Source organism: Xiphias gladius, chromosome 18, assembly GCF_016859285.1.
Source record: "Xiphias gladius isolate SHS-SW01 ecotype Sanya breed wild chromosome 18, ASM1685928v1, whole genome shotgun sequence".
Classification (NCBI taxonomy): Eukaryota; Metazoa; Chordata; class Actinopteri; order Istiophoriformes; family Xiphiidae; genus Xiphias; species Xiphias gladius.
Window position 1 is genome coordinate 12486864 of NC_053417.1, and position 15855 is coordinate 12502718.

Below are 15855 nucleotides of genomic sequence, written 5' to 3' on the forward strand. Positions count from 1 at the left end.
TTAAACAATTATTTTATTATCTCCAATTGTTGGATATTTTTTTTGACTAATTGTTTGAGCACAACTTCTTATTTTTAAATGTGTAATTGCTAAACTATCCACAAAAAATGATGTACCATGATGATTATTTGTGAAGTGACTGACCTGTATCTGGGTTGTTGGAGGGCTTCAGGGCAGCAGCTGCCAGTCTGGCCATCATGGGTGAAATCAGACCTTTGCTTGCTGAGATCTTCTCCATGATGGAGGAGGTGGCAAAGGAGGTTGGGGTAGACGCCATGGTTCCGTCTGCCCCCCCTGTGGAGCAACCTTGGGTCAGTGAGTCGGTGGGCATGGAGTGGGCCCCAGAAGATGCAGCTGATATCAGAGTAGCGGCTGGCGGAGGTGGTTGGAGAGGCAGCCTGGGCATGAGGGGGAAGAACGGGTTGGCGGCCAGGGCGCTGTTGGAAAGAGCGAGGGCCACTGGCATGTTGCTGGGCAGGGCCTGGGACAGCAAGCTGGACATACGCTGGCCCGCACTGGACAGTGAGGGTGTAGCCTTGAGGGTGTGGCCCGTTGTCGAGGAGGAGGAGACAGCAGTTGTGGGAGTGGCCAGCAGGTGCGGTACAGTGGTGGACTGCTGGGTCGTAGGCGAGGCACTCAGGCTTGAGTTCTTGCTGCTGATGGCCGAGAAATCCATCAGATCATCGTTGCTCGATTCCTCTGGCTCGTCCTTTGGCGGCAGGAAGGTGGAAGAGAGGCCCATGACACCCGAGGAGCGGATGTGCCGGCGCTCATGTTTGCGCTTGTGGGAGGTCATCTGGCTGGTGGAGGTAAAGGTGAAGCCGCAGCCTGAACGGATGCAGTGAAAGTGGTTGGTGGCTTTGCTGTACACGCAGCCTTCGTACTTGCACTCTTCATACTTGTAGAACTTCTTGAAGCCATCTTTGGCATAGGCATCATCCTTGATGTGATAGCTCTTGTGCTTCTCAATGTCACACTTGTTCTTGAAGGTGAATGTGCAGCCCGGGCGCCTGAGAAGAGAATGGGAGAAAAGGGAAAACATTATTAGACATGATGCTCTGTTACAAAGCCTCCTCAGTACATCGGTACAGATGGGAATCATGGAGAGGGTCCACATGATTCAAATTCTTCACAATGGAGGAAGGAAAACTGAGGCGGTTGAGTGAAACAGCAGCAGCCCATTGACACATTGCCACCTGCAACCTTTGCCAGAGGGATACATTCCAGGGAGTGATTTTGAAGAATCAACCAAGTGATTATCTATATCCATTGATAACTTTTCTGTGGTGCATCCTCCTCAAAACAGGAGCTTGAGGCTAACTTGTGAAACTCAATGCACTTGAATGAAAATGTATTTGCAATTAGTATTTTTTTTTATATATATAGAGATTTTTTTCTCTTTCTTCCTTCCAACTGTGACTCTGTGATGTTAAGAAATACTAATAGGAAGCTGGATTTTGCATCTTGATTTCACTTCTGATATTACACTGTGTGCTGCCTATAATGTATTTTCTCTGCATTAAAGGAATGTGCCTATATTCCTCTTTTTCTGCTATGATTTGTTGGCTTCTTTATGCAAACTGCTATTATGGGCCTCTGCGGCTAAGTGTTAGGTCACATGTAAGTCACTACAGACTCTGATAATAATAGTAGTTTCTTTTTTTTAATTATTGAAAAAATAAGTTAAAATATTTAAAAGTGTTTATGCATTCATGCTTAAAGAAGGCTTTATATATTTTAAAAAAATCCTGTGGAGAAACAGCCACCACATTAGGCCTATTCACCTGCAGTGGAAGTGTGTAGTCTTCTGACCGTAGAATTGACACCCTACTGTGCCACAATCCTCAGTGGCACGAAATCTCTGGAAGCCATCGTTGATCAGCTGGGCATTCTTTTTGTGGAAGTTTTCATGGGTCATGACATCTGAGGTGCTGGTGTACACCTTGCTGCAGCCCACCTAAAAGCAGAGACAAAGCATGGTAATTGAAAAAAAGATCTGGGCCCACAGCAGACATGAGAGTTTCAGTTTGCAAGAATGGTTTGAGAAAAGCTAACTTCTAAAATGCGGTGCTTTAAAGAGATCTGATATACTGTACAAGTCATAGAGAAAGGAGCTCACTGTGGTTAAGAAAATGCTAGTGGCCTAGAAATGAAAGAAGAAGAAGGTTGTTTTCTCACGTTCACAATTTAATGAGTTGTAAGGCACACTGGAGCAGTGCAAGTTTCAACTGAAACCCTTGTGAATTGGAAACAATCTTGTCATTGTGACAATTGGAAAAAAGAAATAATTGACTGAAAGAGGCAGTGGTCACAGCAGGAAGATGAAACTACAGTATCTTCCTGGCAAAGCTGCCTTTCAGAAAATGAAATTTCAGATTTGGAGTATGACGGTGCAATCACCGCAAACTTACTGTAACTCAGAGAACAAATTTCAGAGGTGGAGGGGGGGGGGGAAAGCAGACAGGAGTAAGATGGCTGTCTTGGTCTTTAGTTTAAAATGTTCTGGTACTCAGGAGCCCTCAGAGCCAACAGAGGGGGAAAAAAACAGGTAATGTTTGAATTAAAAGCAGCAATTGTATATCATCCCTGGCACTTTTCATTTGTACAAACCGGGTAACTTCTCCATATTGAGTCAAACAATGAAAAAAATGCCACTCTGTTTTTTTCCCCCCTAAATCAAGGGAGCCGATGCCAACATCTGCAGGTTCTCAGGGACTGTTAAAACAAGGGCTGAAATGTCCTAATAACAATTACGCCGTTAGAGGGGTTTAAAAAAGAATATATCTCAAGACATTCTCCGCTGCACTGCTGCCCTGCCGGCGAGAAAGCTCTCGGCACAATGACACATTGAAAATAAGCAGATGTAAAAAATTAAACAAATCTAGAAGAGGGAACAATCTTCAACAGGCTGCTTGGTACTAAAAGATGAAAAATGTGTAGTTTATATAAACACCTAACTGAATTTTATCCATGCCAATTAAGGAGTGAGAGAGTGAAGAGGTGGGGAAAGCACAAGCAGCCTCACGTGTATTCACCCTTTTTCAAATTTCTTTTATTTACTTAAGAACACGTTTTGCCAAACTGTTCTTTAAAGACACTTTGGTTTATGTGGAAAATGTGTGGGACTGTAATTCCACTTCACAGATGCAGGTAAACTGTGTGATTGTCAAACACCATAAAGTTGTGTGTGTCTTATGAGTGGCCTCATTTCCCAGATCTGGGCATCATTTATATCATAATGCTCTGCAACTCATTTTTTACCTGCCTTATCCGGCTTTATACTGCCCTTACATGTCAGTGCCACAAAAAAAGTTGTTTTAAGGCTCTTAATGGACTGTGCTCGATTACCACGTTTGTTGTGTGGCTCTGGAATGTAAACTCAATAATGTTTAACATTTTTTAATCAGCATAGGTGAGATGTTGGTTATTTGTACTGTATGGAATGCTTAAGCCTGTGTGACCGTATTTGCAGATACGTATTTGTCTGTTTCCGTGTGTGTACATGTGCCTACATGCTTGCCTGCTGTACGTGTTTGTGGGTTTATTGTGGGTATGTCTTTAGGTGAAATAGGAGGTGTGAGCCTGTGTAGTGTACCTGCATGCAGTGGTAATGGGTGCTTTTTCCATTGAGGTGGCAGCCATGGTAGTAGACACTGCAGTCGTCCAGAGGGCTGAAGCGCATGAATCCATGCTGCAGGGAGTTGTCCCTCTTCTTGTGCATGTTGTAGTGCCTGATTACATCCTGCTTACTGGTAAACCTCTGCAAAACGGGAGGGGGAAAAATGTACAGCAACAGGTTGGTGTTTATTTAAACCAGTCACAGAATCAGCACCAAGTCACTTTAACTCTGTGGAAGCAGCAGCTGCAACATTTAGGAGCCAATTGGGAGTTGGGGAGGGCTGTGCACACTGCAATGGAGAGGGCCAGGGTGTCTTTAAATATGATGCGTTCTGTGGTTATTGATTTACTTTGCATATCTCCAAGTTATGTCCTATCCAAATGCTGCACCAAAGGCTTTGGAACTTTCTGAGTACAAGAGAAGCTTGAAAGGAAACATGAAACGTGAAGTATGTTCCCCATACACACTCTGTCTTTACATAATTTTTTTCTTCCACCAAAATATTTTTTTTTTAATTAAGATGAATCAATTGGCATGCAAGATCACAGTTCTGATGTTTCTGACTCTGGAAAAATTATGTTCCATGCAGATGGTTTCTCAGACGTGCACAGGGGAAAACAGAAGACAACAGAAACAAACAAACAAACAAGCCAACCAAAAAACATTTTCCCTTTCAATTCACTGAGATATGATTCCATTTTTAATTAAAGCATTGACTCTCACTTTTGGTGCCGGCTCTGCCTGTAGTGATGAGTGAATATGCTAAGAGGCCTGCCTTCTAAAATTACAACATAAATAAATAAATAAAAAATCCCTCCCACACCCAGGAGTCAAGAAGGGAAGACAGAAAAGTCACTCCACAGATACCTGCAGCAACCAAATCTGCTGTAATTGGACTTAAGCTGATGTAACAGAAACTGCAACGGGAGAAGCGGAAATCAATGAGACAGTTCTTCAATCCATATTTATCTCCAGTTGAGGGAAAAAACATCAGAAAAAACTGTTCTAAAAAGCAACTAATTGCTGTACAAAGTAGGGTAATTGCTTTGTGTCATGTGTTCCACTCGCGCACAAGTAAAAAGCTAAGATCTCACACAGCTGTTCCCTTGCTCTTGGCCTGTTTCCCACTGCATATTTCTGAGATGTTTGACTCCTGTAGGTGCAAATATTTCATTAGGATTTTTAATCTAACTGATGAATGCTTTAGATCCATCACTTTCTGAATATTTTACCTGAAAAGACCTCATCTCAGTTCTGGGCTTTGGGCTTTCTGGTATCTAAGGGTTGATGATGACCGGAAGATAAGTTGAACTGCGGTCATGGTACATTCGATCCATCAAGCTGTCCAAAATAGGCCATGGAGAGAGCTGACTGGGAAAAAGATCTCATTTTCAGTTGAGTGGTGATGAAGGTTGGGAGCCACTTGCTACATTTATTTTAGGATTCCCACTAGTGTGGCAAGATGCACACTCTCCCCCATGTACAAGCCCATGAAAGGAGAATGTTAAGACTCAGCCAATCGCCCGCAGGCTGGCAGTGGGATAATATTCCAGGAGTGTGTGTCATGTAACGTTTCATGAGTTATCACTTCGAATGGGGCTGCTCATCACTGCCTGCCTGTTTTTTTCAGGGTATTGACATCCCGAGAACTGGCTTCCAAAGCATATCTGTGTTTCCACGCAACACGAAAAGCAGAGAAATGTGGACCCGACCGTGGAAATTGCCATGATAACCTGAACTAACACTTTAAATAATGACATGAAATGATTTTCCTTTGCATTCCTCCAAGAATGTGTGTCATCAGACTGTGATGTGGGATTCATGCAGAAAATGAAAGCTTAGATATGTAACGCTTTTCACCACATAAACAATATTTATTGAGCGCTAATCTCTCTTGATCAGGAGCAGACAAAGGAGATTACAGCTGAAGATGGCTTAATTCAGAAAATTGTTAAGAAAGGAAGGAAAACACACACAGCACTAGCTGTGCATGGATTTCTGACATCTTTGACAAATCTGCCCGTATTTGTCTAACTCTCTCAGGCCATATGCTACAGCAAACACAAGGCCTGTGTTATGATCTGCTTTGTGTTTTTTCTCCTTCCTGTGACATACATGACAACTCCTGGGACCAGGACAAGATTAATAACGTGAAAGGGGATTAAAGGCAGGCTCCAAGTCATTGGCAGATGTCTTTACAAAAAAGAACACATAGATTAAAAGAAGAGTCATATTTCAAGAATATTCACAATTATCCCCTGTGATAAAAGGACAACTGTCAAAGACCAACTGTGCTCTGAAGATGCCGGCAAACTGAACGAGAGTAAACGCCTATAACCTGCTTGACAGACCAAAAGCCAATCAACTCTTCAGCTTCGTAAACTGTGGCTGGGTGTGACCACAGCTGAAAATATGACACATTATCCTGTTTGTCTATCCTCGGAGCACCACATTCCCTTTGTCATGTCCTGAAAAAAGAGAGGATGCTTTGCTTTAAAACACCTAACCTAACCTTATTATGAATAAATAATCCATCATAAGCGCTGACTAGCTGGTGTTAACTAGTGAGGGTGGCACTTGAAACAAATACACTGTCTTATTTTTCTCATTGTTTGAGAATCTGAACCGTGAGGCACAGTTTGCCGCATACAGGACAAAAAGTTGAATGTGTATTTGGGTGGTCAAAAAAGTGATAAAGTACTCACGCTCACCTGGTAGTTACACTCAGGGTCCATGCAATGGTAATGCTCTCTGTACTGGTAGGCACAGTGCACGTGCCCACAGTGTTGACTTCCAGAGAACCTGAAAACCAAGTCACAGGACACATTTCAACAGTTGGGCTTGTGGCTGTTAAAATACAGCCACACAGAGCAGTGGATAAATTACATTAAGACTGGTTCAAAACCTGGGAACACATAAGAGCTTATCACACAGAGAACAGTAAGGGATGAAAAAGCTGACTGATAAAGCAGCTTAGAAAAGATGTCAGTGTGATTTAGAAATAATTAACAGCAAATGAAGAATGATTAGTGAAGAAATTATTTGAAATTCAAAGAACAGCTCAAAATAAAGCAGGTGAAAGAGTTTTCAAAGGCATTATGCTCGTCTCACCTTCAAAGTAACACAGCTCACACCTTCAAACTGACTTCTACTTTCCACACGGCTGAAACAATTTACCCGTCTGTCACACCAATTTCAGCCAAATTAGCTCCATTTATTTCCAAAGCAGCCGTAAGAGACACTTATTACACTGAAACCCTTTCCCTTGACACACATTCACACGCCACATAACTACTTTATTTCTCAACGCTGTGAAAACCCTTGTCAAATCAATGCAGAGTTCTTTCAGGTTAACCACAGTTTTACTCTGTGAGGAAAAGGATCAGGTACTCTGAGATGTAGGAACATCTCGGTCTACTTTTCACCCAAAACCCTTTCACAATCATCTGGAGTAAAAAAAAAAACAGATTTTAGTCTGGCACTATTTGAAGAAAAAAAAAAAGGCTGCTGCTTGCTACAGTACAACCACTTTTACGGTGGTGATTATAAGCCTGACGATGATGACTGTTAAAATCCTCCAATTACCAGTGAAAACACACAAATAAACATTTGCACTGCTGCTGCCAAGAGCTCCATCTGCAAGTGCAGAGGAGAGGGGGAAAAGGGGGCTAAGTAATATTTTTTCCATCTCTCTTTCTGTTTTTCCTTGTTAGGATTATCCCAGAGCTGCATTTACAGATCACTTTGCTGAGTTCATTAAGTTAATTGAATGGTATATCCACTACACTTTTTAAGTTGGCTGTGTGAGCGTATGCGTGAGTCTGGAAAATGCTGATGGAAGTAGACGGGGCTTTAGAAAGGTTTGATGGATATTTTAGAAAAGACCAAACCAGTCAAAGTCGAACTACATGTATGGAATAAAGGCAACATATGCCCCACACATTAGTGTTTTCTATACTCTTCTGTCACGTACATATACATGCACACACACACACACACATTTACACTTATCAACACACAAAGCCCCCCCATCCTCCTGAGACATATGGCCCACCCCTCTGCTCATTGCCCAACTGTATCACTTTGCCTCTGGACAATTCCCACTTGCCGCGTCAGGGGGCCTAATGGGCCGCTGCTATTCAGCAGCAGATTAAATATTAATATCGCCACGATACAGAGATTGCAGCGCATCTCCAGTTACAATAGAGATACACAGATCAAAGTGCCGAGGCAATAGTGGGTGCATGAAAGCATTTAAAGAGTGAATACTGCAACTAAACACTACCAGGGAAGCTCTTTAAAACATCAAACTGTAGTTGGGTTAGGAGATGAAGAACTTTTCTTCTCTTTTCACAAGGACTGGGTGCGAACACGTTCACAAAGCTGGTTTTTAGTATTAGTGTGCACTCATTAGCCCTAGCTCTAAGGAGCAACATCCCCCGCTTCTACCTCCCCTCTCTGCGCTACATTTGCCCTTTTATGAGCCCTCCTTTTCCATTTTTTTCCTCCCTACTCTTCTTTCCTTTCTCTTTTTTTCCCAACCCCAACACGGATATTGAAACTGTATCTGGGCTTATCTGCAGCCTCCCCGTGCATCAACTGCCGAGATGTTTAGACAAATTTTATGCATTATGCAGTGCAAATATCAAAACAGTTCTTGGCAGTGCCAGCAGAAGCCTCATTAAAAATTCCTTAATTAAATCTTCTTGCAAAATGTAATCAGTCCAAGGAAGGGGTTTTGTGTGTGTGTATGTGTGTGGAGAAGAGGATGTGTGTCTGTCAGTGCCAAGGCTTTGATTTGTGCCCTTCATGTTATGGCTTGGAGAAGTAATCATTAATGCCAAAGCTACTTTGGCTTTTCAAATTCTGTTTTTCTTTCTTTTTGTACGGAATAAACAAACGTGATAATCACCTTTCTAGTGTCAGCTCAAAATTAATCCAGAGTGGGGGACATTGTTCTGTGCCCATTGAAACAAAAGATACCTCCCCTCCCCTGATGTTTTTGTCTCTGTTGGTGTGAATGACTGACTTTTTAGATCAGCCAGTTCCTCGTGTGCCCAACAGTAAACTGCAGAACTAAAGAAGAACCCGGCCTAAGCTCATATCCTCTGTGTGTCAGTCACAACTAACAGTACAGAGTTGCACAGAATTATGTTCTCCTTAGTGTTTTAGTGCGATACACACCGTGAGCATTTATTCAACCAGTTACAGTAAGCTACCATTAAAACCATTTTTCTCTCTTAACCCCCCCACCTCCTCTCAGCACATAAATTGGAGTCCTTTCTTAATTAATTTACTACGCACAACATTTTCATGCCAGTATACAATCTAGTTACATCACTGAATAAAACACACTATCATAAAAAAGGTCCATCTCTATTTTGGGTATATTTTTTCATTGGTGTAGCACATTGAGGGATTTGCATACCTGGCAATATATTTCTGGTAGAGGTTGATGTCGTCGCCGGCGGGTTTATCTGGTGGCAGGCCATTCCTAATGCAACAGCAAACACAAAAGAGACAGGATTAATGGTGAGGTTGGTCTGCCTGTTGTTAATAAAAACAAACTGACACAATATTTACTTACAAGCCGCTCCCAAACTTTGGACTATCAATATACATTTTCTTGTGGCATAACAGCGTTTTCATGTGCCATATGAATCAGGGATGTAAGGTGCACACTTTGATGCATGGTCTCCCAACCAATGAAAGGCAAAATGCAGGAGCAAAGGGACATTAATCTTTTATGGGGGTATTTTGGTGAGTGCTCAGATGCAAAACTGGATAATGGGGATGTGGAAGAAAAGCTCTGAAAAAGTCTTTTCTGATAATCTCTAAGGGCCTTGGCTCTAATGCTGATGTCAAGTTGTCTTCAATCAGTCTGGACTCAGTTCAAGCAAAGATGTAAGACAACACTGCAGCTTCAAATGCATATGGATCAAGCTATTTGACTTAGAACCAGTTTCAACTCAATCAAATTTAGTTCAAAACAGAAAGTCAAGCTGAATTTATCGCATTACAGAGGCATTCTGAGGATTGTTGTGGGCATTTTGTCACCTGTGATTTGACTCCCTTCATGAGGCTGGTAGCAGTACTGTCTGTGGATGTCATAATACAGTTATTGGTTCTGCTTGCTCCCTCTCAGGAATGGCATTTAGCTCCATGTTAGCATGCTCCACACAGGGGATGACCTGAGGTTAATCTGGCCCAGAGGGGAGGATGTGCTGCCAGACATTCTCCCTAGCACCCCCTCTCCTCCCTGTATACAAGCACCAGACTGGGTCAGTTAGTGAAACTTGCAGCTCCACTGAGCCCCAACCTGACAAAGGCCAAAGCCTGAGGGAGAGGGGCCTGAAGGCTCTTGAACAGTGTCTTTGATAGGTCTTGACTAACTACAGACAAGGTCAAAAACAATCAAACAGACTCTGGAAGCTGTTTCCTACTGGTAGTGCACACAACTGTAGGCTATCTCCCCAAACCCCTCGTTTGCTTCCTTTAAAGTGCACTCGTCAGGCAGTGTTGAGTCGGCCCCTGTGACTCGCCAGGGGGTTAGTCATGGCTCCAAAGTAATTAAAGGGAGAGTTGTTACACCCTAGCCAAACGAAAGAAGTCAGTCACTTTGCGATGACTGTGCTAAATCAGTCTCCATGGAGTGCTACAGCGAGTAAACACTTCATGTGCCCTCTCAACTCATCATGTCGTGGATCTATTGGGCGCTATGCGCGGTTTCACACTACATTCCTGTTGGCTGCTGTAAAGGTAGCAATTACCTTTGCGTTAGGCTAACTGACTCACAGTAGCAGTTAAGTGTATGTGAGCTTCACATTAGCTCCAAGGTGTTCCACTGAGAGACTATCAGTATGAAGAAGACAGAACTCTGAGCTTGGAATCTTTTCAATCCACCAGTAAACTTTAAATTGGAATTTTAATGACAGGTTATGTGATTTATTAGCAGATTTCGGGTATGCATTGTTATGGTGCAATACACACACACACACACACACACACACACACACACACACACACACACACACACACACACACACACACACTCACACACACACACACACATATATATACACGTACGTTTAATTTTTTAATTTAATTCATCGGCCAAGGAGTAACTCATTTGTTTTTCTGTGGATAGTGCCACCATTTTACAATATGTAGAGCTACACTTTTTCACTCAAACCTGCTGAACTGAAACATAAAAAATTAAAATATTTCCCAGATTCCGCGGTCAACCACATATCTATCCATCTAGGCCATATCCATTTGCATCTACAGAAAATTCTAAAATTTTAAATTGTTTTTGCAAAACACTTGACCAGCCCGTCCAAAAAATTAAACGCAATCCGCATCAGATTTGACAAATCTAACTAATCTAATTGAATGGCCTCTCCGCAGTGGGTTTGCAATGTAACCATATGGTACATTTAGTGAGTTCCTTAAAAGTTTGCACAATTGCACAATATTTTTAGACAGGATTTAGGTATACTAAAAATCAGAAAATCTATTTGTATTTTTGACAAAAAATTTTTTGATTAAAAACGTACTTAAACGAATTAAAAGCATTGTTTGCTTTCTAATTTTATATGGCAATGTTTGAGCAGACTTACTTGACGGAGGACACAGTGCCTGTGGTGATGGAGTCAGTCTTGGAAAAGCTGGACTTTAGGTAGTCGGAGGCGTTGAAGCTTATGTGTCCTGTCTGGTCCATTGTGAGCCCGGGAGTTATGCTGGCTCCAGCTGCACCTACAGTGGGGACGCCAGGAGCTCCTGGGTTTCCTGGGGCTGTAGCGAGGACATTGGGCATCAGTGAGGCCTCGGTATTTCCTGGCATCAGCTTCTGAATTGTTCTGATGTCATACTTCGAAGGGCGGCCCACTTTGCCAGTCTTAAACGCGATGGCACCGCCCATGTCAGGGTTGCCCTCACCAGGCTTGAAGAGGTGCAGAAACTTGACGTTCTCAAGGTCATACTTGGAGGCTCGGGACGCCATGTTCTGCATGTGAGAGGGATTGGGTGGCTGAGATGTGCCCAGCTGAGGTCCTCCTGGCTGTTTGTGGTCCAGGCTGGAGGGGTAGATCTGTGCCTCGGCCCCTGGGAGGCACCCGGAGGTCTGGAGCATGGTAGCACTCTTGTCTTGGGCCAGTTTTGAGTTGAGGTCATCTGGTTTGGGAGGGGAAGCGTGCATGGGCCAAGGTAGGGTCTCGCCGGCTTTTAGCTTGCGAATGTACTCTTCATATTTGGAGAAGCGGGCACGCCGTGAGGCCTCCTCACTGCTGAGGGATGAGGGGTCTGAGGTAGCGGCTTTGAGCTTCTCAAAGCTGATCTTCTTGGTCAGCTCATCCCTTACCTGCTGGTCATCATAACCGAACATTCCCAAAAACTCATTCATGGTGTTGGCTGCATAGTCTCGCAGGGCAGATGCTTCTCCTGCAGAGAAAAACAGAAAAGACCTCCTTTGTAAGATGTATAATTCAACTGCATTCATATTTTTCCTTTTGAAGCTGCTACCAGTTAAGTTGAAAACCTAATGAGTTTTAAGTTTAGTAAACATTAAAGTACCTCATTGGTGCTGTCTGGCATTAGTGTAATAAAGTCTTTACTTGCTAAAACAGCATATACAAATATTACTGTGATTGTTTTTTCATTTGAGTATTGAAACTGCACTTAACTTAACCCATTGCTCAAGACGTCAGTAGGCAAATTCAGGCCACTAAATCAGTCCCTCTTGCTTCATATTGAGCGATGTTCGCTCAGCAGCTGTTATACTATCACTTTGCTTTGTACCTGAAGTTGATAGTCTGTATTCGACAATTTATTTTTTTTGTTTGGCATAAAATATGTGGTTATAAATGGATTAATCTGGCAAAGTAGCTTTGTGTTCAAAGTGTAGAATATATTTTGTTGGTCCAATTAATGAAACAATGCTATCTTACCTCAGCATTTTGATCAAAACACACTGCAACACTGAGAAAATTGAAGAACTACATCTACTACATTATAGTGTATCCATTTTTCTGCACAATGAAGGTTTATGATTGATGTGATGCCATTATCCTTGTTACTTCAGAACTGTAGTAAATTCAACCACAGGAAAAGTGATTCTTCACTGCAAGCTAAATCAACATCTGTACCTGCTGTGTATTTATGTGTCTACAAACAAGCTGCCTGAGGCAATGCTCTTCCTGTTTTGGTTGCACTATAAGACAGTTCTGCAGAATTTGCAAGTGACTGTACCAAAGGACATACTCAATAAACAAACTTTTTTTCTGATTTTCTATTCTCATTATGTTATGCTATCAAATTTAATAAGAGAATTACTTTTGAGGGTAATATTTTAAACAAATATCCTACATTTAAGAGCATCACATCTTAGTAACCAGCTTAAGGGACCATATTTGAGAAAAAAATATACAAAAGAAACTTTTGAAAAAAAATCTGTTTATACAGCTTTTACATGATGACTGATGCTGAACGTTAATGACAGAACTATCACTACTACCTGCAGAGAAATTATGGCATGTTAAGTGAATTTCATAAAATGTCCTATGAAGCTTGGTGTAAAGTATTTTAAAATGACATGATTATTGTGTCACCTTCAAAAGTGAACAGAATGAATCCTTTCCTCTTTTTACACATATGTGAACTGAAACATCACTTTCCTTTAAGAGTCCATTAAATTGGACAACTTCCCCAAGGACATAGCGAAATATAGTCAATGTATAGTTTAATTGCATTATGTCGAGATTAATTCTGGCCCATTAACTTTCATCCAGGTTAGTGCAAGGCGTCAGAAAGTGGGGAAAAGGGAAAAATGATTTGGCCTGAAAGCAGTGGAGGGACAAAGCTTTGCATAAAGACGAAGAGCAAGGGGTAATGGCACAGAGAAAGGGTATGTGAGAGTTAAACAAAGAAAAACAGAGACAGGAAGGACCCCTGAGGCAGCTTTTCCCCAAATGGTTGTGTTTGGTGAGCCAACTCAATCTAAAAATCTCTCATTCTGTCCGTTTGCATGTTAGGCAGGCTACAAGAACAGACATGCTGGTAATGAACCAGATGATTTAACCTGGGTCATTTAAACCCTTTGGCCATCATAACTCATCATTGGCACAGACACAGGACCAGAATTCGAATCCTTTTTTAAAAAAAAAAATTTTTATGCTTTCTATATGACCAATGCACACATGACCTGGTGAGAGGTAATATCACCTACCACTCGGGTAATTAATACACAAATATTTCTGCTCTTGTCTCAGATTTCTCAGTTATTGCTAAATCAGTCACTGTGCCCTGCTTTTCACATCTCCTGCGCAACATGTAAAATAATCCCCAAATTTCCATTCGCTGCATTGGGGTTGCTCCTCCGCGCGGTGAATCACTATGAAAGAGTATCTCATGGATCGAAAGGGCATGAAAAATTTAAGAGAAATGTATCAGGTATTTGAGAGGAAACATGTGGCACATGTTTGCCACAGATCATCTTGTCAAATCTACCATGTTTTCACATGTACTGAAACCACAGAGTGACATACTGCATATACATATACAAGTTTACATTATATTTACTTTACTGCATAGTCCAACACAATTTACCTTATTCTATAGTTAAGTTTTAGTTTTCCTTAAGCTAGTAAACTGATAAGAGTACATGGCATGAAAGATCATTAGAAATACATCCGAACATGTCTATTTAAATTATCATTTGGCTAAACATACTTCTTATTTGATTTAGGTGTTGATAACCTTAGTGCTTGGTCGGATTTTACTGCTACTGCATTTATAAGGGCATCTCGGGTCACAGTATATCATATAGCTCTAAAGTTAGGGCCGACCCACCCACACCAGTATGAGTCAGAAAGTGGAGCTACACTTAACTGACTGAAGAATTATACTTAAAAAGAGCATGTAGAATAAACATCATTGAATGGGAATCATATTTCAAAATTTCCCAATGAAAAATCACTCTTATCACCTGTATAAAATGTATGTCACAGTTGATTCTGTATTGACTGTGAATAGGTTCAGGCCCGTTGACTGTTGCTTTGGAGTAGGTACCAAATAAAAGAAAACATCTTTAATTTTAGTTGCAGAGTCAATTGCTAATTATTGCAGAGAGACTAGTGGTTTCTGTCATGGGCACACCAACGGCCCTTTCTTATGTTCTATTTGCTTAGAGTATTATCATCACCTTCTACAAAAAATTAGCCGAGTCTCTTTCTTTCTTCATGTGGCATGCTATCAATGAAAGGCAAATGATTGGACTGGAAGGGATTATGACTGGGACCGACAGGAGATAACCTTTCTGAAACACCATGTAAATGAGTTTTCTACTCAAGCCCTATCTGGCTGCCTCTTAATGATATCATGTGACACCAAGTGGGAAACTATGTGTGGTGTATGAATTAAGGTGAGATTGGCCCCACCGCTATAGCTACCAACCATCCCCATAAATAAATAAATAAATAAACCTCTCTTTTTCCTTTACTCCTCCTCCTTTTTGCTAACACATCTGACATTTCCCTTTGCACTCTCTCTGGTGACAACCGAAAAAAATCTACAAAGAAGTGGTTCCTAATCTTGACACTTCAGGCAAGCAAAATCCAACACACGACACAGACCTGCCTTGTCTATATTTGAGGCAATTAGGCCACATTTTCCCTCCCAGATATGATAACAGATGGGCATTATATCTCCTTTTGGCTGACCAAACATGGCCAGCGGTGTGGCATAGCTTCTCTACTCACAGGACTGAGAGGCAGAGGTGTCGCTGATGATAAAGGTGCATGCTAGTGGCTATATATGGACTAATCTAGAGTTTGAATACCCTCTAAAGGGTGTCCGTTTTGAACCACACATGCACAATGTAAACCATTTGTTTAAGAAAATGTTTTAATAATGTGCAGTCTTCTCAGTGGAGTTCAGTCAGGCAAAGTTTTGAAAAGTGGGATTCTTTCATATGGTACAATAATTTAAATAGAGTTTTAAAATGCAATTTGTGTTCATGTTAGTTAATTAGTTTAAGTGTGTTTTGTTTAAATGGACAGTGGTATCCTAATAAAGAGTTGGTTTGAATAAATGACAGTATGTGCATTTGTTTGGTACTAATTTGACACACACAAAACCTTACAGAGCTTCAAACTTTCTCGCTGTTTGGTTAGTTAATTAACAGGCAGTAAATAGAGAGGGCTTTGAAATAGCTTGAAATGAACAATAACCTTTTACTGTGA

The 15855-nt window shown here is 41.5% G+C and overlaps 1 protein-coding gene across 5 annotated transcripts in view; it reads right to left on the minus strand.

Annotated features, from left to right (window-relative positions):
• casz1 (castor zinc finger 1) overlaps positions 1-15855 on the minus strand; it is a 77828-nt gene that overhangs the window by 15793 nt on the left and 46180 nt on the right. For 3 of the 5 annotated variants that reach the window (XM_040152602.1, XM_040152600.1, XM_040152603.1), the window contains exons 3-8: positions 11239-12058; positions 9048-9113; positions 6325-6421; positions 3596-3760; positions 1785-1957; positions 145-1010 (exon numbers count right to left, since the gene is read on the minus strand). In XM_040152602.1, coding sequence (XP_040008536.1) covers positions 145-1010; positions 1785-1957; positions 3596-3760; positions 6325-6421; positions 9048-9113; positions 11239-12058 — 2187 coding nt within the window. The remainder of the gene's footprint in view (positions 1-144; positions 1011-1784; positions 1958-3595; positions 3761-6324; positions 6422-9047; positions 9114-11238; positions 12059-15855) is intronic. The other 2 variants (XM_040152604.1, XM_040152601.1) reach the window with 1 other exon arrangement.